Source organism: Notolepis coatsorum (assembly GCF_963971535.1).
Source record: "Notolepis coatsorum genome assembly, chromosome: 10".
NCBI classification, from domain to species: Eukaryota; Metazoa; Chordata; class Actinopteri; order Aulopiformes; family Paralepididae; genus Notolepis; species Notolepis coatsorum.
In genome coordinates, this window is record NC_140174.1 from 58,630,064 (window position 1) to 58,656,161 (window position 26,098).

The following is a 26,098-nucleotide window of genomic DNA, read 5'->3' on the forward strand; positions in this document are numbered from 1 at the left end:
ATCTTTGCAGGAAAAGATTGGTCACTGCCCTCAGCTTCCATCATCACATTGGTCATGTCAATCCGCCCATCAAAGAGGATACAGGAGATCCCCCCCTCCTCCCTGCACTTCTCCTCAAACTCTTCCCCCAGCTCTTGCATCAACTTTTCTTCTGCTCTCTTAACCTTGTTCTTATCAATCACTTTACTTGTGTCATCTTCTAAGATGAGTCCTGCATCAATCAGAGCTGCAGTTGCTATAGCTGCAGTTGGCCTTAGACCTATGCCATACCTTACACTAGCAAGGGCGATGTTTGGAATCTCATCATAATTTTTCCGTAGCTTTGCTGAAGCTGCAGGGTCAGTTTCAGGAATGAGCTCAACTTCAGGGACTGTAAGGAAGCTCTCAACATCCTTCCTGGCAACCTTGTCTGCTGCTGCAAAGCTTTATTCTTTGCCCCTTCTCCTTTTCTCTGCCTTCTTTTCCATCCCCTCCCTTTCCAATGTTTTCACCTGTCTCTTGTGCTCAGGCAGATCAGCTCCAGCCATTTGGTGTGGTCCTTTACTTCCAACCTTTTCCCTCTGTCCCTTGATGTAGGCAATATCTTTCACAGGAATCTTTTTGTCTTTGCTGCAGCAACAGTTAATGTGGGCTTGCATCACACAACCCTCACAACCTGCCTCCTCACAACTAGTAATCTGGCACTTGCAAGTTAAAATATCAAATAACTTGTCCAACTTGACAATTAAACTCTCAAGTTTGCTTCTCCCAAGATAAAAGCTCACTGCCTGGTTCCACATCTCCTTGAGCTTGGTCATGATGGTCACCTTTTTATTGACAACAGGTGACTTGAAAAGAGCATTAGCTTTCTTCCACTGACAAATCAGACCGGAGTAGATGTCACTCATTAGCTGGTCCATTGGATAGTTCCTCCTGTCATTTTTGAAATCCAAAATTATGCAGGTTAGAGTTATCCTATCCCAAAAATGAAATCATATTTGAATTCCCCATTAAGAAACACATCATTTAGACACCTTGCATGTTAGGATTTCCTTCAGCTTCATGTTGGCATCCATGTATGGCCAAGGGGTGAAAAATGGTAAAATCGGCCATTTTGAAATCCAAAATTATGCAGGTTAGAGTTATCCTATCCCAAAAATGACCTCATATTTGAATTCCCCATTAAGAAACACATCATTTAGACACCTTGCATGTTATGATTTCCTTCAGATTCATGTTGGCATCCATGTATGGCCAAGGGGTGAAAAATGGTCAAATCGGCCATTTTGAAATCCAAAACAATGTAGGTAGGAGTTATCCGATTAGAAAAATAATCCCATATTTGAATTCCCCACAAAAAAACACGTATTTTAGACACCCCACTCGATTGATTTTCCAAAAAAAAAAAGTATGGCCCGCCCTACCAGTGTAGTAATGTTATTATGTTGAGCATAGATATATATAGAACACTAGATAGCTTAAGGCGGAGTCACCAGCACTACTCCTTGCGGGAGATATTAAATTAAACCCGGGCCCGACTACACGACTACAACAGAAAGTGATGAATCAGAGGCTCCCACAAATAGTGACGGCTACCGCTATCGCGATCAACAATAATGACAACAACATCCTTTTCAACGACACCAACATCCTAACACCGGCGTCGGGTGCATACATTCCACCCGACACCGGAGCAGTGATAACTGCCGTCGCGATCAACAACAACAACGACACCAACATCCTAACACCGGCGTCGGGTGCATACATTCCACCCGACACCGGAGCAGTGATGACTGCCGACGCGATCAACAACAACAACGACAACAACATCCTTTTCAACAACAACAGTGTCAACCCCGGACCCAGCCACGTCAGGACCCCCGTCAGGACGCGAACCCAGACGCGACGACTGGGTCTGGCACTACAGGATGCAACGATGGCTTCGGGTGCCTACTTTCCACCCGACGCCGGAGCAATCAACCCACCCGACGCCGCCGCAGAGGAACACACGGGAGGACGAGACGTCTCCACAGCAGGGAGCCGGCGGGATGTAATCAACACAGCCCCTGGCCCCTGCCCCCTCCCCACGGAATCCCACCACCAGACGGAATCAACACAGACGCCAGCAGATGAACATGACAAAGAATCTCACCCACCCCCCCCTCCCACACACGGACCAAATAATAACAACACAGCCCCACCCCCCTCCCGTCGCGGGACACCCACCTTGATCAAAGGATCCCCCACCCCCCCTCCGGACATCACAGAGCCCCCCCCCCTTCCCACAGAAGAAGAACCCTACCTTTATCTCAAGGATATTGACAACACAGCAAATAAAAACGGACTACATATCTTCCATCTTAATGTAAATAGCCTCAGGCACAAACTGGCAGAAATAAGACAACATTTCATTAGCGGTAAGGTAAACATACTATGTTTCTCAGAAACTAAACTGGACTCATCAGTAACAGACCCGGAAATTGAATTGGAGAACTATTCTTTAGTCCGCAATGACAGGAACAGGCATGGAGGAGGTGTCTGTATGTACATCCATAAAGACACCAAATTTATTAACCGTACAGTCCTAGATCATGAGGCTATTGAAACTGTTTTTGTAGAAATTCTATTTGAAAGGGCTAAATCTGTTCTAGTCGGCACAATTTACAGACCGCCAGACTTTTTGAATTCTTTTTTTGAAATCCAAAACAATGTAGGTAGGAGTTATCCGATTAGAAAAATAATCCCATATTTGAATTCCCCACAAAAAAACACGTATTTTAGACACCCCACTCGATTGATTTTCCAAAAAAAAAAAAGTATGGCCCGCCCTACCAGTGTAGTAATGTTATTATGTTGAGCATAGATATATATAGAACACTAGATAGCTTAAGGCGGAGTCACCAGCACTACTCCTTGCGGGAGATATTAAATTAAACCCGGGCCCGACTACACGACTACAACAGAAAGTGATGAATCAGAGGCTCCCACAAATAGTGACGGCTACCGCTATCGCGATCAACAATAATGACAACAACATCCTTTTCAACGACACCAACATCCTAACACCGGCGTCGGGTGCATACATTCCACCCGACACCGGAGCAGTGATAACTGCCGTCGCGATCAACAACAACAACGACACCAACATCCTAACACCGGCGTCGGGTGCATACATTCCACCCGACACCGGAGCAGTGATGACTGCCGACGCGATCAACAACAACAACGACAACAACATCCTTTTCAACAACAACAGTGTCAACCCCGGACCCAGCCACGTCAGGACCCCCGTCAGGACGCGAACCCAGACGCGACGACTGGGTCTGGCACTACAGGATGCAACGATGGCTTCGGGTGCCTACTTTCCACCCGACGCCGGAGCAATCAACCCACCCGACGCCGCCGCAGAGGAACACACGGGAGGACGAGACGTCTCCACAGCAGGGAGCCGGCGGGATGTAATCAACACAGCCCCTGGCCCCTGCCCCCTCCCCACGGAATCCCACCACCAGACGGAATCAACACAGACGCCAGCAGATGAACATGACAAAGAATCTCACCCACCCCCCCCTCCCACACACGGACCAAATAATAACAACACAGCCCCACCCCCCTCTCGTCGCGGGACACCCACCTTGATCAAAGGATCCCCCACCCCCCCTCCGGACATCACAGAGCCCCCCCCCCTTCCCACAGAAGAAGAACCCTACCTTTATCTCAAGGATATTGACAACACAGCAAATAAAAACGGACTACATATCTTCCATCTTAATGTAAATAGCCTCAGGCACAAACTGGCAGAAATAAGACAACATTTCATTAGCGGTAAGGTAAACATACTATGTTTCTCAGAAACTAAACTGGACTCATCAGTAACAGACCCGGAAATTGAATTGGAGAACTATTCTTTAGTCCGCAATGACAGGAACAGGCATGGAGGAGGTGTCTGTATGTACATCCATAAAGACACCAAATTTATTAACCGTACAGACCTAGATCATGAGGCTATTGAAACTGTTTTTGTAGAAATTCTATTTGAAAGGGCTAAATCTGTTCTAGTCGGCACAATTTACAGACCGCCAGACCAAAATGGCTTTTATGATGTGTTGGATGCGTGCTTAGCTGGAGCTGAGGATACAGAAATGATTCTTATTGGGGATTGGAACACGGATATGCAACAAAAAGATGCACCCGTCTTCAAATCCTACAATAGGTTTTGTGATCTGCACGGCCTCAGCCAGCTAATCACACAACCCACACGTGTATGTGAGTCAACTCAGACTACCATTGACCTCATCCTGACCTCTGACAAGTCCAAGATCGCCAATAAAGGGGTTATAGCATGCGGGTTAAGTGATCATTATATGATATTCTGTACGCGCAAAAAGCTAAAACAAAAGGCTGGCTGTCACAAAACAGTCACATCTAGAGACCTCAAAACCTACTCTAGTGAGGCCTTTAACCTTGAACTGGAGGGTCTGGACTGGTCAGATGAGCTCAATGGTACACTGGTTGAAGAAACATGGCTTGGCTTCAAAACCAAATTTTCAACGATACTAAACAACATGGCCCCCCTAAGAACCACCAGGGTAAAAGATTGCACGGAGCCATGGATGCACGCTGAAATACTGACCGCTATGAAAACCAGAGACAAAAAATGCTCTGAGTTTCGTAAAAGTCAGTCAAAGCTTACCATAAGCACGAGCAGTGAACTCCAAGCCCACGTGACTGAACTCAAACTGGAAAGAAACAGACTAAGAAATGATGTAAACTCCATGATCAAAACAGCAAAAAAAAATGTCATCAACTTTGGAAATTACTCAATAACCAACTAGGCTGCAGTAAAAAACTTAAAACCAGATTCTCAAACATAAACATAAAGACGGACAACACGCTCATCACAGAAAAGCTGGATGTAGCCAATTACTTAAATAGTTTCTTCACAAACATAGCCACAACACTGGTAAACAAACTATCCTCCCACTCAGGGCATTATGGGGTAGAACACATAGTAGCATACTACAAGAACCTAGGGGTCCACAAAGACGACTTCAAACTGGAAATGGTAACAACAGATGAGGTACTCAAAAAACTGAGCGCCCTCCAACCTAACAAGGCCACTGGCCATGACAACATCCCCTCCAAATTCCTCAGAGTCTCAGCAGCCGCCATCACCCCAGTCATCACACACATAATAAACCTCTCCATAAAACAGGGACACGTCCCCAAGGACTTCAAAATTGCGAGAGTGACCCCTCTGCACAAAAAAGGCAGTAAATTAGACCCAGGCAACTACCGCCCTGTTTCTATACTTACCTCCATCTCGAAAGTCATGGAAAAAATTGTATACGAACAGGTCGAAAAATACCTTGCGGAAAAAAATCTAATCTACGAATTCCAATCTGGCTTCAGAACATCCCACTCCACTGACACATGTCTTCTCTATTTAAACGACCACATCAAACAAGAGGTGGACGCGGGCAAATACTGCGGCATGGTCATGCTGGACCTACAAAAGGCCTTCGACACTGTCAATCACACCATTCTGATTGACAAGCTAAAAGCAATTGGTTTTGATAGTCTATCAGTGAGCTGGATGCAATCCTACCTGGAGGGGAGAGAGCAGATGGTGGAGGTAAACGGTACCCTATCCCCCCCCCCTCACAGTAAGCTGTGGTGTTCCACAAGGAAGCATACTAGGTCCGCTACTGTTCCTAATTTATGCAAATGACATGTCGTCAGCTTGTGACTGCAACTTGTTCCTGTTTGCGGACGACTCAGCCCTGCTGGTCTCTGACAAGAACAAGTTACAGGTTGAAAAAACCCTCAGCTCAGAACTAGGCAAAATCTGCATATGGCTCGCTGATAACAAACTATCATTACACATGGGCAAAACAGAGTCCATTCTCTTCAGTTCAAATAACAAACTCAGCAAGACCGACGGCTTCTCAGTTACAGTGGGTGACAATATTGTCACAAGGAAAGAAGATATTACCTACCTGGGTTCCATCCTAGAGGCAAATCTTTCCTGTGACAAAATGGCATCCAATGTAATAAAAAAAGTCAACCAACGAACTCGTTTCTTGTACCGGATCTCCTCACTAGTAAACAAGAATACCCTGAAGACTCTAGCAGGAGCACTCATTCAAGGGTACTACGACTATGCTTGCACCTCATGGTACCAAAGCACCTCAAAGGCGCTAAAAACAAAATTACAAACATCTCAAAACAAACTGGTCAGACTACTGCTTGACCTTACTCCTAGAACCCACCTCACCCCTGCCCACTTTGACAACCTAGGATGGCTTAGAGTAGACGACAGAGTACAGCAACTTGCAATGGGCCTGGTCTACAAGATACATTACACGACCAAGGTACCCATGTACATGTCAAAATACTTCCCAAAGGTCAGTGAATACCACGATCACAACACCAGAGGGAGCTCCACAAATCATGTTAAACCCAGATTCGGCTCAAACAAGGGACTAAACACGTTTCGCAATTATGCCACATCAATGTGGAACGCCCTACCCAAAGCTGTAAAGGAATGTGAATCACTACCCACTTTCAAAAACACTCTCAAAAAACACCTAAGGGAGACTGCAACTCGAAACTGGCCCCTGTAAATGTCCGAACACAACCCCCTCCAATGTACAGTAAATTACCAAGTATGGTCTTGTCAATAATCCAATGTACAGTTTTGTTTGTACAGTTACCCATTCTACAATCTGTTAATAAAGTTTTCAATCAATCAATCAATCAATCAATCAATCAAGCATTGCTGAACCGCCGCCATCTTGCCCCAGTCAGCCTTGAGTGAGGGTGAGTGATCTGCACAGACAAAAATACTCATAATATTTACGGATTTACAAACGGTTTGGTTTATTACAAGCATTATTAACGTGGCTATGAATCAAGCGGTTTGTAAAAAAACATCTTTAAATTATTATTTTTTTTACAAGTATGCAGTATCATAACTACATCTTTGATGTTTATAGCAAACCAACCCGTTTGAAAATCGGTAAAGAATTGAGCAATCTATGTACTATTTAAATAGTACATGCACCATAGACATTAATGTTATCAGTAGCTGAGCTGCCTGGGGCAAGATGGCCGCCCTACGACAACGTCACTCTCCATTGGCCGGCAGCGCGGGTAAGCTATCTAGTGTTCTATATATATCTAGGATGTTGAGGACCAGTGTAGTAACGTTATCCATGGGGGAGACGTGTCCATTTGTAAAACTGTTTAACTGACTCACCCAATGCAATATGCATATAAGACACATACTGTATTAATAGGATACATCACCGTCATACAGGAAACAAGTACACATCAAGAGGTAGCAACTACCCCGACTCCAATCTTAACTTTCCCCCAAAATGTTTCTGTGGCTTCAAAGAAAGACAAGCAGACAAGCATAAATTAAAATACCTAAATATTATTGAGTCTTAACATTAGTCTGTGTGTTTGTGTGTATCTGATTGTGGTAGCAGGTTACAGAGGGTGTGTGTGTGTGTGTTTGTGTGTGTGTTTATGTATGGTAAGGTTTGTGTATGTATTTGTATATGCACATGTGTGCATTTGAGTGTGTTTAGGTGTGTGTGTGTGTGTGTGTGTGTGTGTGTGTGTACACTTGAGGGTCAAAGGTCAGTGTTGCGGGGAGGCCCCTTCCTGTGGCTCAGGTTCCTCTTGGTCGGTCTGCATGCGCTTATGTCCCATAAACCTTCCCAAACTTACAATTTGCGTACATGTTTAAACATTTTATATGATCTACCAAAGCATTTGAAAGTAAATCATATGGCAGTAAATCCACATACATGATTCTTACAAGGAATTCAGAGAGTCACCGTTTTGTAGTTGTGGTAGAGAACAATTCAAATAATTTAAAAGTCACATACAAATGTGGTGTTTAGTCAGCTGCACTGAAGAGCAACTCCCCTCCACAGAACCATCGACCCCCGAAAACCATCCTAGATTATTACCATGTCCTCTTCTTCCTGCCAGCTCCTGATTGGCCGATGGGCCCTCCTCCCTGCTTTGTGCTATAGGAGCAGGCCTTCTGTTACATAATGAACCCCTCTGTTTGGCTCGGTGTAAAGCCAACAGGACCGGAGCCTCGTAGGTAAAACCTTGTAGTGTAAAGATGACCACAGTGACTGTTTTGTTGACGGGGTAAACAACTCTCTCAGGGGCTGCTGATTCACGTACCCCTGAAGACAGAGGAATGCCTTTTCCCTTCCCTCCCTCCATCTCACCCCCCTCTAATGTTCCATGAAGTACTATACTGCCTCAACCTGCACTTTCAACCTATACAATCTTACTTCAGATCAGCCCTAATGTTCCATGAAGTACTGTATATACTGCCTCAACCTGCACTCTCAACCTATACAATCTTACTTCAGATCAGCCCTAATGTTCCATGAAATACTACATGTACTGCCTCAGTCCTCTGAAACATTGCATGACAGACACCATCAATTTAACCTCCCTAAAGGGGACATTGTGGATCTTTTGGAGCAGATAGTTTTAGAGCGCATGTATCATCATAACCAAGCAGTAGAAAGGCTGTTTATGTGTTCTTTGTTTCTTCCCTGTAATTATGGAGGTGAACCAGCTGCCTGCCGCACCTCATCATTCAATTAAATTACCAGCTGTGGTATTTTATGGTGTGTGTGTGTGTGTGCGTGCGTGCGTGTGAATTTGTAGTCTTAAAATCATATGTATAACTCATGGGCTGAGCTCTTCTGACAGGTAGATGTCATGTTTTAGGCCTTACTTGTTAATTGTTCTGCACTTCACCATTAAGAGGTATTTCATGGAATATCTTCCTGTGATGATGTAGGATACTGTAGATCCTCGGTTGGGTTTAACAGCTATGGTTGGGTTTAACAGCTAGTGTAACTGAGGGGTTACAAAACCCTGACTGTATTAAAGATTGTGATAGATTAAACCACTGCTAATTATCATTATTATTACTTGCCAGAAAGTACAGTTATAATATGGCAGACACTCAGAATAATACGGCACGGTGACAAAGAAATATCATTTAGAATATTTATTATTATGCAGCAATTGTACAGAATGGGAATTAAGGGTTGCGCTTGTATGGCGAAGAATATGAATAAAGTCAGTCAGTAGCAAAGTCAGTTGGAATGAATAATTCCTAAGCTGGGATACTAGACTAAACGCCGCCTGGCGTAAGGTGGCACTATAGTGGGCAAACGATGGTACCGCTGGAGACAGGGGGGTATCCTCCCAGAGATGTAAGCTCTGGAGGAAAGAAGAATGTTCGGATACTCAGTCTGTTCAATTGAAGAAAGGGGGTTCTCGTACGGAATCCAGTCCTTATAATCCAAATGCTCAGCAGCAAAGCAATAGCTGTAATCCAATTGCCCGATAGCAATGACGATAGCCAGCCAGCTTCGGTCCACGAAGCTAGCCCGAGGTAAGATCTTCAAGGTGGTTAAATCCAAACGACAGTGGGTATTAACGAGGCTCTTCTCCACAGTAGTACGTTCCACAATCACTATAATCCAACCAATACTGGTTCTGCAATCGCCGCCGTAGGTTCCAATATGCACATGTCCAGTAGGTCCAAGACTAGGCCCTCCTCGTGTACTGGCACTAACTACTAAGTCCATGCGCACTTGCTAAGGTTGCACTAGTTACTAAACGAACAAACTGCTGGGTAATGTCGCACACGAACGAACTGCTGTAACACGATTCACACTAAATGACGACTCTTTACTTCACATTAAGCTAAGTCGAACTTGACGTTACTGCATTAACTCTGACACTTTTACTATTCACTTCGCACGTTAGGTTCACAACACTCTGTTTAGACGAACTGCTTCACACTACATTAGAATCACACTACTGCTGCTGCGCCTTCCACGATATATATACTTAAGTGGCTTTCTAGTGCCAAACCTCAGCTCTCGTCTCAAATCAATGCGCCGGCACCAGGCATGTTCCAACATGCCCAGACTCGCCTTTAAACCTGACTTTAGGGGCGCGTTGTCTGGCGCCGAGAACGTCAGGGGCGTTATCCAATGAGGAAAGTGAATATTACTAGGATTCAAACGCAGGCTTAAAGGGAGATGACTTATATATATATATATAATATACAAGGTATATAAAACAATAAACGTAGATTCTCAGCTTTAATCTGGCCCTTCACAACAGCTAGGGTTGGGTTTAACAGCTAGGGTTGGGCTGACGTGATAAAATTTCTTTTTTTATTCACCGGTATATTCTGCAGTTACATCACTATGACTAGTATTTAAAATATTTTCAGATAATCTTTGATCTTTTTAAAGGCATGTATAGTAGGGCTGGACGGCATGGTCTAAAATGTATATCACGGTATAATTTGAAGCATAGACTGTAACGGTATATATCACGGTATATTCATTTATCTTAAAATGTCTATATAAATGCTTCTGAAGGGGTAAAACACTGGTATGGCAGCTATTACTAGGGATGCCCCGATCGGTATTGGCCGATATTCAGTATAAATATGAGATCTGTGAATTTTGATAATGCTTTATTTTCGCCGATCGATGACACGCGCGAAAAACATGATCCAATTATCAGCGGAGTTCTAGCTTGCTGTCTTCTCTGAGGCACACATAGCTGCTGCTGCACACCTTGCCCCTCCCCCTCACAGACCCATGTCAACAAATGCTCCGGCAAGAGTCGAGTCGAGTGCAGCTCCTCTTTCAACATAATAAGCATTAAACAAAATGGCCCAGTCGACTATTCACTTTAGTTTAATGCATGAGGCGTTGTCCAATGTTATCTAGCTACTGATAGCTCCTGATATCAACGTCTGATATCATCAGTTTGGCATTAGTTTTTGCAGTTGTTGGCTATCGTTGGCTAACTAGCTATTGTTGTTCCGTGAGCTAACGTTAGCTACCTAGCTAACGTTACTGTTTAAAATGACCCAGTCAACTATTCACTTTAGTTTAATGCATGAGGCGTTGTCTAATGTTATCTAGCTACTGATAGCTCCTGATATCAACGTCTGATATCATCAGTTTGGCATTCGTTTTTGCAGTTGTTGGCTATTGTTGGCTAACTAGCTATCGTTGTTCCGTGAGCTAACGTTAGCTACCTAGCTAACGTTACTGTTTAAAATGACCCAGTCAACTATTCACTTTAGTTTAATACATGAGGCATTGTCTAACGTTATCTAGCTGGCTAGCTACTGATAGTTAGCAAGTGGAGAAAAACGCAGTACAATTAAACACGATGCAACGACCACTGCAAACGTCGAGTGAATCGTCAAGTAACGTTAACGTCATTGCTACTGCTGTGACTAGCTGCTCTAGTCTATCGGTCACAAGGTATAGTGAAAATCCATACCGTAGCGCAAATTCATACCGTATACCGTTTATACCGTCCACCCTTTCAGCCACTATATGTCGCCAGAACATCAAACGTAGTTCTGATCAAACCGTCAAACGAGGCATTGCAGATCGCATAATGACTCAAGATCCAGCAATATCTATTCAACTATAGATAGTTGACAAGCGAACAAGCCGCCATTTTCTTTTTGAAGCCGGGAGCAGAGAACCATGGACCGCCCACCAGCAGCATGTGTATCCAATCAAATGCCTTCCACGTGGGGACATGGCAAGTAGGGAGGCGACACATGATGTACGCAACGTGCACATAACGTGCACTCACTACCCAACGTCCTGAGCAGCAGAATAGGAAGAAAGAAAGAACATACAGGCAGAGTGAAGGGTCTCTGGTAAACGCACAGCAGCCACACCACCCACCATCTCAACCATTATTTCCTAATTATTTACACAATTTTCCACCACAGTGTTTTCTAAGAGTCCTATTGACACTCTCGTCATATCACATCCCATAAATGTGTTATTTGGTCCTAGATATTAGAGTGACACTCTCAGAGTGGTGTTAGAGGGCCATGCTGCCCGTGTGTGTGTGTGTGTGTGTGTGTGTGTGTGTGTGTGTGTGTGTGTGTGTGTGTGTGTGTGTGTGTGTGTGTGTGTGTGTGTGTGTGTGTGTGTGTGTGTGTGTGTGTGTGTGTGTGTGTGTGTGTGTGTGTGTGTGTGTGTGTGTGTGTTAAAGGGTTGTGCTTCCCCCCTGTGTGCGTGTGTGTTAGAGGGCCATGCTGCCCCTGTGTGTGTGTGTGTGTGTTAAAGGGTCGTGCTGCCCCTGTTTGTGTGTGTGTGGGAGCTTATATTGTGTATGTGTACACAATGTGTGTGTAGGTGCGTAGATTGTGTGTCTGTGTGTGTGTTTGCATGTATGAGTGAGGGTAGGTGTGTAGATTGTGTGTGTGTGTGCGTTTGTGTTTGCATTTGTGTTGTTTTGTGTAACCGTCTGCTCCACAGGTGGATTACGCCAAAGTGCTGCACTACGTGGGCGCCGGGGTGGCCTTCCCCACCAGCATGCTGTTCATCTGTCTGCAGGTGGCCCTGACCTACCGACTGGCCAAGACCCAGGAGGAGTACTGGATGGGACACGTTCGCCTGGGTCTGGCCCTGCTGGCCCTCGTCGCTCTGGTGCTCAGTATCCTTCCTGCTCAACGAGGATGGAAGGGATCCAGCGTGAAAAAGATCCATACAAATCGCTTTTTATGTGGTCTGCCAAACGTGTTTTAAGTCAAACCTTGGCAGTAAATCCACAAGGATTATAGAACCTGCCATATATGGCCTGTCGACAAGTAATCTAACAGTATTATTAAGAAAAAGAACATGGATGAGATGAGTAAGGTAATGATATCTGAAGGCAGAAACATTATGTTTCTTATAAAAACGTTCTGAAGGCAGAACTATATATTCCTTAGAATCCTCTTCCATATGGGATGAACATGTTACTCTGTCTTCAGATGTTCCAACTAACCCACATCCAAAGAAAATGTAGGCCTGTCCGGTGCTGTCAGAGTAGGCCTGTCTGGTGCTGTCAGAGTAGACCTGTCCGGTGGTGTCAGAGTAGACCTGTCCGGTGCTCTCAGAGTAGACCTGTCCGGTGCTCTCAGAGTAGGCCTGTCCGGTGGTCTCAGAGTAGGCCTGTCCGGTGGTCTCAGAGTAGGCCTGTCTGGTGCTCTCAGAGTAGGCCTGTCCGGTGGTCTCAGAGTAGGCCTGTCCGGTGGTCTCAGAGTAGGCCTCTCCGGTGCTGTCAGAGTAGGCCTGTCTGGTGCTGTCAGAGTAGGCCTGTCTGGTGCTCTCAGAGTAGGCCTGTCTGGTGCTCTCAGAGTAGGCCTGTCTGGTGCTCTCAGAGTAGGCCTGTCTGGTGCTCTCAGACTAGGCCTGTTTGGTGCTCTCAGACTAGGCCTGTCTGGTGCTCTCAGAGTAGGCCTGTCTGGTGCTGTCAGAGTAGGCCTGTCTGGTGCTCTCAGAGTAGGCCTGTCTGGTGCTGTCAGAGTAGGCCTGTCTGGTGCTGTCAGAGTAGGCCTGTCTGGTGCTGTCAGAGTAGGCCTGTCTGGTGCTCTCAGAGTAGGCCTGTCCGGTGGTCTCAGAGTAGGCCTGTCCGGTGGTCTCAGAGTAGGCCTGTCTGGTGCTCTCAGAGTAGGCCTGTCCGGTGGTCTCAGAGTAGGCCTCTCCGGTGCTGTCAGAGTAGGCCTGTCTGGTGCTGTCAGAGTAGGCCTGTCTGGTGCTCTCAGAGTACTCTCAGAGTAGGCCTGTCTGGTGCTCTCAGAGTAGGCCTGTCTGGTGCTCTCAGACTAGGCCTGTCTGGTGCTCTCAGAGTAGGCCTGTCTGGTGCTGTCAGAGTAGGCCTGTTTGGTGCTCTCAGAGTAGGCCTGTCTGGTGCTGTCAGAGTAGGCCTGTCTGGTGCTCTCAGAGTAGGCCTGTCTGGTGCTCTCAGAGTAGGCCTGTCTGGTGCTCTCAGAGTAGGCCTGTCTGGTGGTCTCAGAGTAGGCCTGTCCGGTGCTGTGAGAGTAGGCCTGTCTGGTGCTGTCAGAGTAGGCCTGTCTGGTGCTGTCAGAGTAGGCCTGTCCGGTGCTGTCAGAGTAGGCCTGTCTGGTGCTGTCAGAGTAGACCTGTCTGTGTGGGGTAGGGCTGTCAGTTTGCAGTCAAGTGACCAAAAGCAAGTATTTCAAGACCAAAAGAAAAGTATTTCCAACATTTTTTAGAATGCAAAACCCTCTCCGAGTTGGATTTTGAACTCGAGCAGCTCAAGGAATAGACCTACATTTAATTTTCACTCTGCTAAATGAATGCAACGTTGTGTGTCTCCTGTCTGCAGCACATTCAGGCCCACGTGAGAAGTCAAGAGGACGGTTTTTCTTTTCACAATCAAATATAAATTTTCACAATCGAATGTATGTTGTTTTTTACAATTTGGTTATTCATTTGACTATATATAGGATATTCATTGACAGCCCTAGTATGGGGAGGCAATCGTTCACTTACATACCCTGCCATTTATTAGGGGTTCATACAGCATAGGTAGTGGCGTGCATCTGTATTATTTGGGCAACTGTCTGTGAAGGAGTATCTCTGGAGTTACACAATAATTGCAGAGGAGTAATAATAATAATAATAATAATACATACGACTGGGTGGCGCAGCGGACATTGCACTCGTCACCAACGCAAGAGACACCGGGTTCGAATCCGGCTGTCGGCGTTGCCTCCGGCTTGGGCCGGCCGTCATACTAACTCAATTGGCAGAGTTAGCGTGTGGAAGTCGATGGGTGGTAATCTGGACGTTGTGGACAGCGACTCCTACAGGTCGGTTGGGGGACGCCTGCACAGCAGAGACAGGAAATGGCGGGGGTAGTGTGAGCCTCCCACATGTTACACCTCCCCAATGAGAGTCCGCGCTGGCAGGTGAAAAGATGTGACAGGCTGCCTCCTCGTGTATCGGAGGGGACACGTGATGCAAGGCTTCTATCCTCCCTACAACCAGCCAGTGGGGGGCATATGCGAGCAACGTTCAAGACAGGGGAGGGGAGAATTGGCACAGTGGAAAATTGGGATGGGAGAAAAATAGAAAAAGTGGATAAAAAAAAAATATATAATAATAATAATAATACATCAGATTTATATAGCGCTTTTCCGAATGCTCAAAGACACTTTACAAAACAAATAATACAATACAATTTTAGTAGAGAGAAAATATTAAAAAATAATTATATAAAAAGGTGAGAGAGGAAGGAGTTCATGGGTTGAAAGCAAGGATAAAAAGGTGGGTTTTGAGGGCTTTTTTTAAATGATGAGTACGGACACATCAGCCATTTTGATCTTAACATACTACATCAATGGGAATAAGAAACATCACTGCCTCTATGTAGAACTGTAGGATGTAGTTTGAATGTGACCTATTGTATAGCTGGTTATAATATTACATGTTACATGGCCCCCTGCTGGAGAAAGAAGTGTATCACTTACTGTGTGTGTGTGGTGTGTATCAGTTCTATTATGGTGTTCTTGTGTGAACATGCCTATGTGTGTGTCCCTCCCCTTCTGCTGGACCACCATGGGACCCTATTTTGGAAAGACTATGTACAGTAGTCAACAGCGAGAGACAAAGGATCAAACGGGATCAAAGAATAATTTTTGTCTCACCATTGACTACCAGCCGTACATATTCTTTCAGAAAGGTCTCATGGTGGTTAGTGGAAGGGGAGGGACCTCGTCTGTCTGTCTGTCTGTCTGTCTGTCTGTCTGTCTGTCTGTCTGTCTGTCTGTCTGTCTGTCTGTCTGTCTGTCTGTCTGTCTGTCTGTCTGTCTGTCTGTCTGTCTGTCTGTCTGTCTGTCTGTCTGTCTGCTTACTTATCTTGCTCCACATTCCCGTCGTGCAGCTCCCGTTCTCCTTAACCTCTCGACCTCCAGGCGGCGTCTTCTTCGCCCAGGAGAGCTTTGTCCTGCAGCATGCCTCAGCCATATTCGAGTGGATCTTCTGCATGATCATCATGACCTTCTACGGGACATTTGCCTTCGAGTTCGGAGGGATGTCCGGAGACACCCTGATGGTCCTGGCCAGGGGAGGAGGAGGAGGCATCAAAAGCTTCCCTAGCACCGACCACAAGGCGGAGGCAGCAGGAGGACCCAACCACCACAGGCCAGAGAGTCTGTCTATGCTGTAACCCAACTATGGCACGCTGTCGTGCCCCGGACCAATCGCATATAGGCTTTAGGGTGATTGACAAGACTATAGGACCAATCACGGACAAGCTGGAGAGTTGAAGGGCACCTCAGCCACGCCGCCAAAGCTGGCCTGTCCAGCAATGACCAAAGACTTCTATTGACTCTATATTTATACTGTTCTGTACAGTAGACATGCCAGCAAAGATTCACATTGCACAGTATTGCACACTTTATGTTACAAGTGCCTTTTAGTAGGGATGCATCAATACCAATGCTGTTACTGGAAAACCAGTAGACACCAGGCTAATAGATGGTATTGTGCCAGGAGGAGAATTCTCCCAATACTAAAGTCCAACAGCAAGAAAATCAAATCAAAGCAAAGCAAAGCAACTTGGCTTTCTGCATATTTTAGCACACATCGTGTTAGATCTCTCTAATGGTGAAACATGGAATCTATCTCAATGATTGTGTGCGGTGACCCCAAACTAACGGTGCGAGTCTATATTGTTGTGTAAAAGTACTGGGTCACATCTGTAACTGTATTGGCTGATAGTCGAGTAGCCAGAATCGCTATCAGCATTAAAAACAATTGACCTGTCTCAAACCCGCCCTCTTTTCTTCCTCTCTTTTTTTCTTCTTCTGAGGAAAAGAACAGTTGTGATTGGAGGATTAAGAAAAGAGGGCAGGGTTTGAGATAGGCCCATTGGTATCTGCCTTTTTTTTTTAACCCAATCACACACAACTTTAATGCTCCCATCATAGTCCAAGTCACGTCCCAGCCTGATCTGCATGCTGTTGTTGCACCGCCTCCAAGACCAATTGTTCCCATGTTTTTTTTTCTTTTTTCAGTCAGAAGTTACAGGGACTCATTTAGCAACATTTTTGAAAAAAAAATTGTGTTACAATCCACTGATTTTGTTCCATTTCATGGCATTCAAAAAAGAATAATCTACAGAGCCGCGCTCCAGTGCAAAGGAAATGCTGGATTCATGCAGGGTAGGGGGACTTGACTACAATGGTTACCACTGTGTACACTACACACACACTCAAACCTTTCTTTCCGTCAGTTATATTTTGTTACTGGCTGCGCATCTTGCTTCGCCATTTTGGACTAGCTCGTAGTACTTATTGTACACATTGAAAGTATTACTCATGCACCTTACATCTATCCAGCCACGCCCCCTTCCGGCTACATATATAACCCTGTGGTGTGGCTGTGTTCCCCCTCCCTCGTTCTTTCATTCGAAAGTTTTTGCTCAGAAGCATCCTGCAGTTTGAGAGTTAGAGATAGTTATTAGTGTGAATTTAGTTTAGAGATGGCAACACCACCACAAAAAAAGTCCTTTTCAGGACTCCACCAGCACTTCCAACGCTTGGCTTCCACCGCTCATTGCGGGGGTTCCCTGGACCGGCTGTCATGGCAGTCAGGTGAGCCCTCACGGCATGCAGTGGGGAGTTTGAGTCGCCCGGAGGCCGTGGCGGGTCCCTCTCGTGTGAGGAGGATCCCCGGCTCTGGTGTCCCTGCGGAGTCCGGCCTGGGTAGGCCACCAACCAGCCCAGACGTGGTTTCTCTGATGGCGGATGATCTGCGGCTCAAACTATCTGCTCACGCTTGCTCCCGTCCAACGGAGAGAGAGAGTAGCGGATGGTTGAGAGAGGAGGAAGTGGAGTACGCGGGACCGGAGGCCTTCGGTGTCGCGGAAGCACTGGACCTGGAGGAAGTCTTCATGGGGCCACCATTGGTGGAGATGGAGGACCCCTTCTCCGATTCCTCACCCGGCGTGTCGGGCCTAACAACCCTGACCCTGCGAGATGTGACCCTGGAGGAAGAAAGACATCAGAATAAGCTACGTTTTCTCTTCCCCGCTGCCGGAGCCCCTACCAATGCCTATCCCAGATGCGTGTAGCCTTTTTACAACGCATCCGCGTTTCCGGCGCTCTGATTGGCCAGGTCATGTGACATGTGCGCCCAATAGCGTGTTTGCCCATTTCCACGTCGAACAGCCTACTACCTGGCGTTCTATCGCCATGCTCTAAGAACTCTAACCTTAACCAACTTCGAAAGAGTGCCTAAGCTTAACCGGCGAAAGAACTTGCCGTCACGCTCTAAGACAAACTCTAACCTTAACCAACTTCGAAGAGTGCCTAAGCTTAACCAGTGTAGAAACTTGCCGTCCCATGATTGGCGCTCATGTCACATGACCTGGCCAATCAGAGCGCAAAACGGGAACCCGGAAACGCGGATGCGTTGTAAAAAGGCTTCAAGCATCCCAGATGGCATGGTCGGGCACTTTTTCAGGGAGGACCCGCGTGGCAAGCCTGACATGCTGTACCCGGGCTTCCCACCCATGGATGCCTACGTCGTCAGGGGCCAGGTGGTGTCCCGCATCAAGGGCCTGACGCTTCTCCCACCTGCCTTTTACGCAGGTGGAGGGTCGGGTCCAGGGTTTGAGGACTGGCATGCCACGGCTGGATAAGCCGCTGGCAGCAGTCCTCTGCCGACAAGGCGTTCATCGCCGCCACACAGAACCTGGCCGCCGCGACCAATATCGCCCAGCTGTCGTCATTTCAGTCGAAGCTGGTGACGAGTGGGGAGACGCTGGGTCCGGATCACTGTGAGCTCCTCGCCCAGGCCTTGGGGGCTAGCCTGCACCTCACGCAGCTGCAGAGCATAGCCTTGGGGAAGCTCATGGCATTAACCACCCTGATCCACAGACACCTGGGGTTATAGCAGTCTTCTCTGGAAGGCCCCTCTCCGAGGACGGCTTGTTCGGCTCGTCCATCGAGGAGGTGTCGGTGGCCTGCAGGGAGATGGAGGAGCAGCGGTTGCTCCTGGGTCGCCACTTTTCCAGGCCGGAGACCAGGGAGCGACCCAATGTGAGGCGTCGCAAGGCCGTGTCCCGCAGCGCTCCCCACAGCGTGTCCCACGAGGCGAGCCTAGTGCCTCTGCCTACCCTGCGCTTGGATGGGAAGGTAGGGACCTGCCAGCAGCTGCTGCACGACCCCCGACCCGTGCCACCAGGGCGCCTGCCCCTCAGGGCAAACGAGGGTGCACCGCACGAGGCGGCAGGAGGTGAAGGCTGCAGGACCGGGCTAAACACCTGTGATCCCCCCCCCCCCCCCCTGTCTGCATATGATTTGTTTAATTTTTGGTAAATTTTTGGTTAAAACAAACAAAACAAACAAAAATGCAGTCATTTCACTCAAATGTGTTTAGTGTGTGCCCGAAACAAAATGACAAGTGGGCCACGTTACCCTTTCTGATAAAGAAATGTAAGTGGATGGCAATTGTTTGTCTTGTGAAATGGAGTCGTGGTGGCTCTCGTTTGACACATTTTTAAACAACGTAGCTCAGAGCCCCCAAATGATGGTTGGTTTTCGTGTTGGGTTTCAAGCGATAAAAGGGCATATGCATTGCGTATGTTTTTCACTTATAACAACACGGAGCTAACACAGCTCCTCAAGGTTCCAGATTCACCTCGTATGTTTGTTTTCATGAGGTTGTCTGAGGGGTAAAATATAAACCCTTATTATGGGGTATATCAATTATGTCAAGACAAAGACCTGACAAGGGTGTTTGTAACAAGCGAGAGCCTTGCCAGGTGTGCTCGTCACTAAGAGGGAATCCCTGTATGCGTCGACGTGATGACTTATGTACGTGGGGTGCCGCCCTGTCAGGATAATCTGACGTCTTCTCTAGCGTCGAAGCAGATATTAACATATCTTGCTTGTCGCAAGGGGGGGGTTCCCCATATCCGCCAACTCAAAAGAGTGGGGTTATGTGTGGGTCCCGCCCAGCCCCAGGTTAGCCTATCGGGGTAGTTACGTGCGCACTCCCCTTAGTTTTTACGAGGTCCGGAACAAAGGGCAGTGGGGGTGCCCGTAATAAAGATGATCGATCGAATCAAGTCTTTTTGTTGGCAAAGCAGGTCAGTTACAGTCTTGATGAATGGGATGTAATGTGAGGGTCTATCCCCTGTTTTCTGATACCCAAGAAAACGGGGGGGGGGGGGTCAGGCCCATACTGAACATATCTTCCAATCAGCCGATTGCAAAAGAAAAACCGTTCAGAATACCATCCTCACAGGCGCCAACATAAAAATGGACCCTGCAGATGGCGTGAACCCATATCAGTGATATGAGGCCTCGGCCACTGGACTGGGGTGTCGGGCCAATACAGTAGGGAGTAGTTGGCCTGCTCTGCCTCCCTACACTTAACGCATTGGGAATTGGAAGTCGGTGCATCTGGTCCCGGGTGTTACGACACTGTCTTGGGGACCGGCACGTCCTGGTCTGGTCGAACAGCATAACAGCGTTTATGTGGTCAGACAGGAGGGAGTACGTCTCCACCAGGCGGCAGTCGAGCTCTGCTCTTGCTAATGTAACGGGTGTTCTGTGTGTTGGTCTGGCTAACACCCGTTTTGTCTGCGTTGTGTTCTGGGGACTTCAAACGCCACAGGAAAGGAGGAGACGGTTCTACTGTTGGCAGTAACGGCCATTTATTGCTGGTTCAGCTCTCAAAACCTGCACACAATGAATGGCAAAAGTACCACAAAAGAACGGCATTACATTAGTTTCCAGTCCTGACAGTCAAATCTCTTAGGTTGAGCGCTCTGGCGCGAAGTGACTAGTGACGTCACTACGTGGACCGCGTGGCCTAGCCACATTTCACACAGTTACTAGCATACTAAACCTGTTAGCATGAGCGTGAATGGCATTGAATATAAATGTATAAAGTGTGTAAAGTCTAAAGTGAATACATAAACATGAAAGAAACTATTTAGAATACACATACCTGCACACAATGAATGGCAAAAGTACCACAAAAGAACGGCATTACATTCGTTTCCAGTCCTGACAGTCAAATCTGTCGACAAAGAACCATGAATGACTAACTGTATTTGACGGCGAATTTCACAGACCAAAACATCCAATTGTGCATATAATTTACCCAAAACATTTGTAACAACAATACTGAGTCAACATTACTCAATTACTAACATTGTATCTGAATATTTACAACATATGAATCCACAAAGTGCTACATGTTAATCAATATCATTACCTCTTAGGTTGAGCGCTCTGGAGCGAAGTGACTAAAACCGGAAAAATACTCTAGACAATGAACTGGCCTAGTGAACCGGAAGCGAAGCTCTTGACCGTGAACTTTCTTAAAGTGACGGTTCATATAAAAGCATCATTATAAGTAAATCATAATAAACATTTGTAAACATAGGATTTGGTGACATTTCAATCCTTCAAAATAATAATATTAATAATGTTCATTTGACACTTGTTACACTAAGGAATCTGCCAGCCTGAGGGCCCTATACATTTCCGGGAGAAAATAACAGGGCAGATCGGACGTCACAGGGGGGTTCCCCGCCCAGAACTGTCAACCCCTCTAAATGCCCCCCGTGTGGCTCATGGTCAAAGGAGCAGTGCGTCTCCTCCAGGCAACAGTCGAGCCCTGCCCTCGCTAAGGAACCTGCCAGCCTGGATTAAAGGAGCAATCCTCCTTGAGGAGTGGATGTCTCCTCGGTATGCCAGACGCCCCCCTCCCCCGCCTGGTACACCAGTTATAAAGTGGTTCGGCTACGTCAGGGACTCAGGACTCATCCTAAACCTCCACCTATTGTTTTTCCCTATTTCCGTGCACTGATGATATGTCTTGAAACGCACGGGGGACCTCGGGGCTACCAGTCAACGGTTCGTTAGAATGTAAAGCACGGTGGCCCTGACGAAGGGGAGGTTGTGTCGTGGTCCTCGCCAGGTCCCTTGGTTGGGTTCTATCTCATGGACCTGACAGAGAGCCCTGTCTCTCGTGCAGTCCTCTGCATCCCATTGATAGGTAACGGGTGGGATGCATGGTGAGGTAGAGATTTTTCCATGGTCTACTCACCCTGTACGTTTTTTGGGAGCTGCGCCCTATTTACGCATGGTCGGAGTTCTATCCCTCCGCTCCTTGTTAGGACGAATGTGAGGGCCAGGACCCTCCCCATTTTCTGATGGTCGTAAAGGGGACCTCAGGGGGTACATTTATCGGGGCTATGCGCCTTGCTCCGCCCATTAGTCCAAAAGGGCGAAGCAAGATGCGCAGCCAGTAACGAAATATAACAAAGGTTATCCTATAACCCTAGTTATATGATTACTGGCACGTGTCTTGCTTTGCGGCCCTGAGGACCCCTGACTGTTGTTTGAATGAAACTCAGACTCGGAAGGGGGAGCACAGCCATATAGGGGGAGCACAGTGTCATATACGTAGCCGGAAGGGGGCGTGCCTGGATAGATGTAAGGTGCATGAGTAATACTTTCAATGTGTACAATAGGTACTACGAGCTAGTCCAAAAGGGCGAAGCAAGACGCTTGCCAGTAATCATATATCTAGGGTTATAGGATAACCTTCATTATGTAATCACTTTTGTAGACGTAGACATACTCTCACTTGCCTTTCATCGAACCGAGCGTCTAGAAAGTCAGACGCGCCGTTCTTTACGCAGCCAGAGGGACGACCAGACACACCGATCTCTCTATTGTTTCTTTCTTTCTTCTCAGGAAATTCTGTTACATCACCAGCTTTTGTTTTGTTTTTACCACAGCAGCTTTTACTCGGTGCCTAAAAACACAAGGGTAGGATCGTTCCTACTCAGACAATATGAGGGATTGTTTTGGTTTGTTTTTTATTTTTTTATTGTTTTTTATTTTTTTACCAAGAGATTTAATTGTCGTATTGTGTAAAAGGATATGTTTCAATACCCCCAACAATTCCATGGTTGGACATGTTTGTCCCTGTTGTTTGTCTTATACAATTCTCCAATGAAGAGTTGTTGTGTTGATGATGTTTTTACAACCAATAGGGGGCGCTGAAAGTATCTTAGTTTGTTGCAGTGCCACCAGGTTTAGGGTCACTTCACTGTTGGTTCAATCCATTCAAAATGAAAACAGTTCATCAGGGTTCCCGCTGTGTCTTAAAAATACTTAATAATCAGGATTTTATGCCTTAAATAGTCTTAAAAAGGTCTTAGACTATGATAGGTATTAAAAGTGTATTGGATTAGGAAGTTACTTCTAAGTTGCAATAACTTCTCTGTATAATGTTTAAATGTGTTTGGGGGAAATGTCGGCTACAAACTAAGTAAGCAGTACGGTGATAACGTACTAGTTCCCACCCCAAACATTTTTATGGAATTACTTCTTTCATAGTCATTTTCCTTCATACCTTTTTGCGAGTATGGCCGTGAAATATGTATTAAATCCTATTTAAAGTAGTCTTAAAAAGGTATTGTTTCTTGTTGAAACCGGCAGGAACCCTGGTTCATCCACCTTTTAGAAATGACATATTGATGATTATTAGCGTTAATGTGATCACCTGTTAATAGTTTACCCACCTGTTATATTACCAGTGCATCACTGGAAAACCACATTAAATAATTTGAATACGACAAACTTTTTGAGCTTGGAACGTTTTCCATATGTGATGTTTAAAGGATTGGTTGAATAGACCCTCTGTCATGGAATGTTTGGAATTTGTTCCATCATGTTGGAAGAGACCAGAGTGTATATATATCAACAACTAAAAATACTTTTATAATAAACAAGTCGCAGTGGAACAGTAATATGCTTTTCCAATGTTTTACCTACTCTACCACTGCAAAGTGGTTATTAATGGTTACACATTTAGTCATTTAGCTGACACTTTTATTCAAAGCGACTTACTTGTTTTGTACAACAAGACAGCAGGTAGGGTATAACTCAGCTGAGTAACAAACAATGTTCATCAAAGTGTTGAGTGCTACCAGTGTAGGTTAGTATATTAGTGTAGAAGGGTGGATTATCCCTGCTTATGGGAGTAGTTATACACAGCCACCTGGTAGCGGGATGCAGTAGATTTCAATCTATCTGAACCCCCGTCTTTGGGCCCGGAACGTTGTTCTGGAGGGCGGGCAGCAGGAGCGGATGGGGCCCAGGATTTACTAACCTGGGGGATGGTACTCTGGTCTTCCTCGCCTTCCAGGGCGGTCAGCAGTAGCTCCCCACACACTCTCACTTCCCCCAGTACCTCCGTTAGCCCTCCCACACCTGGTGACTGTTAGTTCAATAAAGATATTGGGCTCCCCTCAGAGCAGTACCCTTCCTTGACCACCTGTAGAGACCTTTAATCATATGCTGCGAATAGGGTGGAAGGGTTAAATAAATATACTACAGTCATATATATTTACCCGGTCAACAAGGTTAGAATATGGGCTCAGAAATAGACACACACACCGTGCTCCCATCTACGTCTCCTTTATATAAGCCTGGTCAATTAGCAAGTTACAGTTTATACTTGGCATATATTGCATATATTCACATTAGGCACCAGGTGCTCTCACTTGCATTATAGGGGAACGCTATTCCAAACATAGGCACCTAGTGCTCAATACATTATTTCAAAACCCGCTTGGATTAGGGGAAGACCCAGGCACATGTCAAGGAGTTCAATGGGAATTCAAGAACGTCACACAGTTATCACAATACACAAAAATAGGTTACAGGTGGGCCCACGTTACCAAATAAAAACCTACAGTAAAGCCGGCTTATAATGGTTGGGGTACCCCTAGACACTGGTCGTTAGCGTTCGCTCAAATGGATACTGTTTTGGCACACGAAGTACCGCTGTACTTAACCAAGATGGCGGATCCACTCTCACCACCCCTCGTCCGGGTGACAAGATGGCCGTCGGGCGATCCCGCGAGCACAGCCAGCGGGCTGGGGTAGGCAGCAGGGGCAGTGGCTGAACTGGAGGAGCGTGCTGTGTTGTGGCGACCTCTGCTGGAGGAAGAGGTGTCCTCTGCTGCGTGGATGAGACGTCCACTGCGGGGCTGCTGACTGGGCTGGCGCGCTCTAAACTGTTGGCTACCTTAAACACAGCTAAACTGTGGGTCTTAGTGAACCCTCCTGCTATCGTCTGTACTGCTAACGCAACGTGGCTGTATGCACCACCGGTCTTCAGTGACGCTCGCCTGGTGGTATACTTGAGTCACTATAGCCGTTAGCAGCATGCTAATACACCGCTCACACTTCTAGGATAACACGTTATCTATGGACGTTGGTTCTTCTTTCCGTATCGCTTACTCACACTTCTCTATCGCTTGTACTTCTAGGATAACCCGTGTTATAGCAGAGTACTCTTTATCTCCCGTTGCTCTTCAACAGGGCTCTTCAACGGGACTCTTCAAACGGGGCTCGTCGAGAGTTCACTGTCGAAGAGGACTTCCTTCTGTTCCGCCCTCCAGGTAATCATCTCTCACTCGCTGCTCCTTTCTCCTCCGCTCCACCTGCCACCACTGCCCCCTGCTGGCGACCGCAACTGGTCCCACTATAGGACACTCAAGGCAGGGAGAAAGATGCTTCAATGTCATGTTAATGGTACATATCGAAGCCGGCGAAAGAAGAGCACCTCGCATCATTAGTCCGGGCGAGTTATCAAAAAGGAACACTGTTTATCACATTCTTTATGCACACAGGGGAAGTAACAAGTTAGTCAGCACTTCTGAATACTTAGCAGAATATTCAGGATGCTACATTAGGACAGTAGTAAGTGCATGACAGTAAGGTTAATTAGGGTTAGAATTATTATTTAATTTTTTTCATTTCAGATAATTATTGAATAAGTGCATCTTTAGTTGACGGCGAAAGATTGGACGGGTTTCGGCTGTCCTAACTGTGGTGGGAAGTTCGTTCCACCATTGTGGGGCAAGGACCGAGAATAGACTTCTCTTTGATGACCCTCCCGGAGCTCGGATAGGAGTAGGTCTGAGGAGGCCAGAAGATGCAGAGCGTAGGGGTCTTGAGGGTGTGTAGTTAGAGACCATTGACCGGAGGTAGGCGGGAGCCGTTCCCTTTGCCGCACGATATGCCAGGTCGAGGGCCTTGAAGCGGATTCGTGCGGCAATGGGGAGCCAGTGCAGGTCCCTGAGAAGTGGGGTGACATGGGCTGACTTCAGTAGGTTTGAGATCAGGCACGTTCTGAATGAGTTGAAGAGGCTTGGTGGCAGTGGTCGG

At 46.6% G+C, this 26,098-nt stretch overlaps 1 protein-coding gene across 1 annotated transcript in view; it reads left to right on the forward strand.

Annotated features, from left to right (window-relative positions):
- LOC311235388 (transmembrane protein 150A-like) overlaps nt 1-16,874 on the forward strand; it is a 123,415-nt gene extending 106,541 nt beyond the window's left edge. The window contains exons 7-8 of the mRNA XM_084322842.1: nt 12,354-12,531; nt 15,800-16,874. Of these exons, the coding sequence (XP_084178968.1) occupies nt 12,354-12,531; nt 15,800-16,053 (432 nt within the window). The 3' untranslated portion in view covers nt 16,054-16,874. The remainder of the gene's footprint in view (nt 1-12,353; nt 12,532-15,799) is intronic.
- Nucleotides 16,875-26,098: the final 9,224 nt, after the last annotated feature.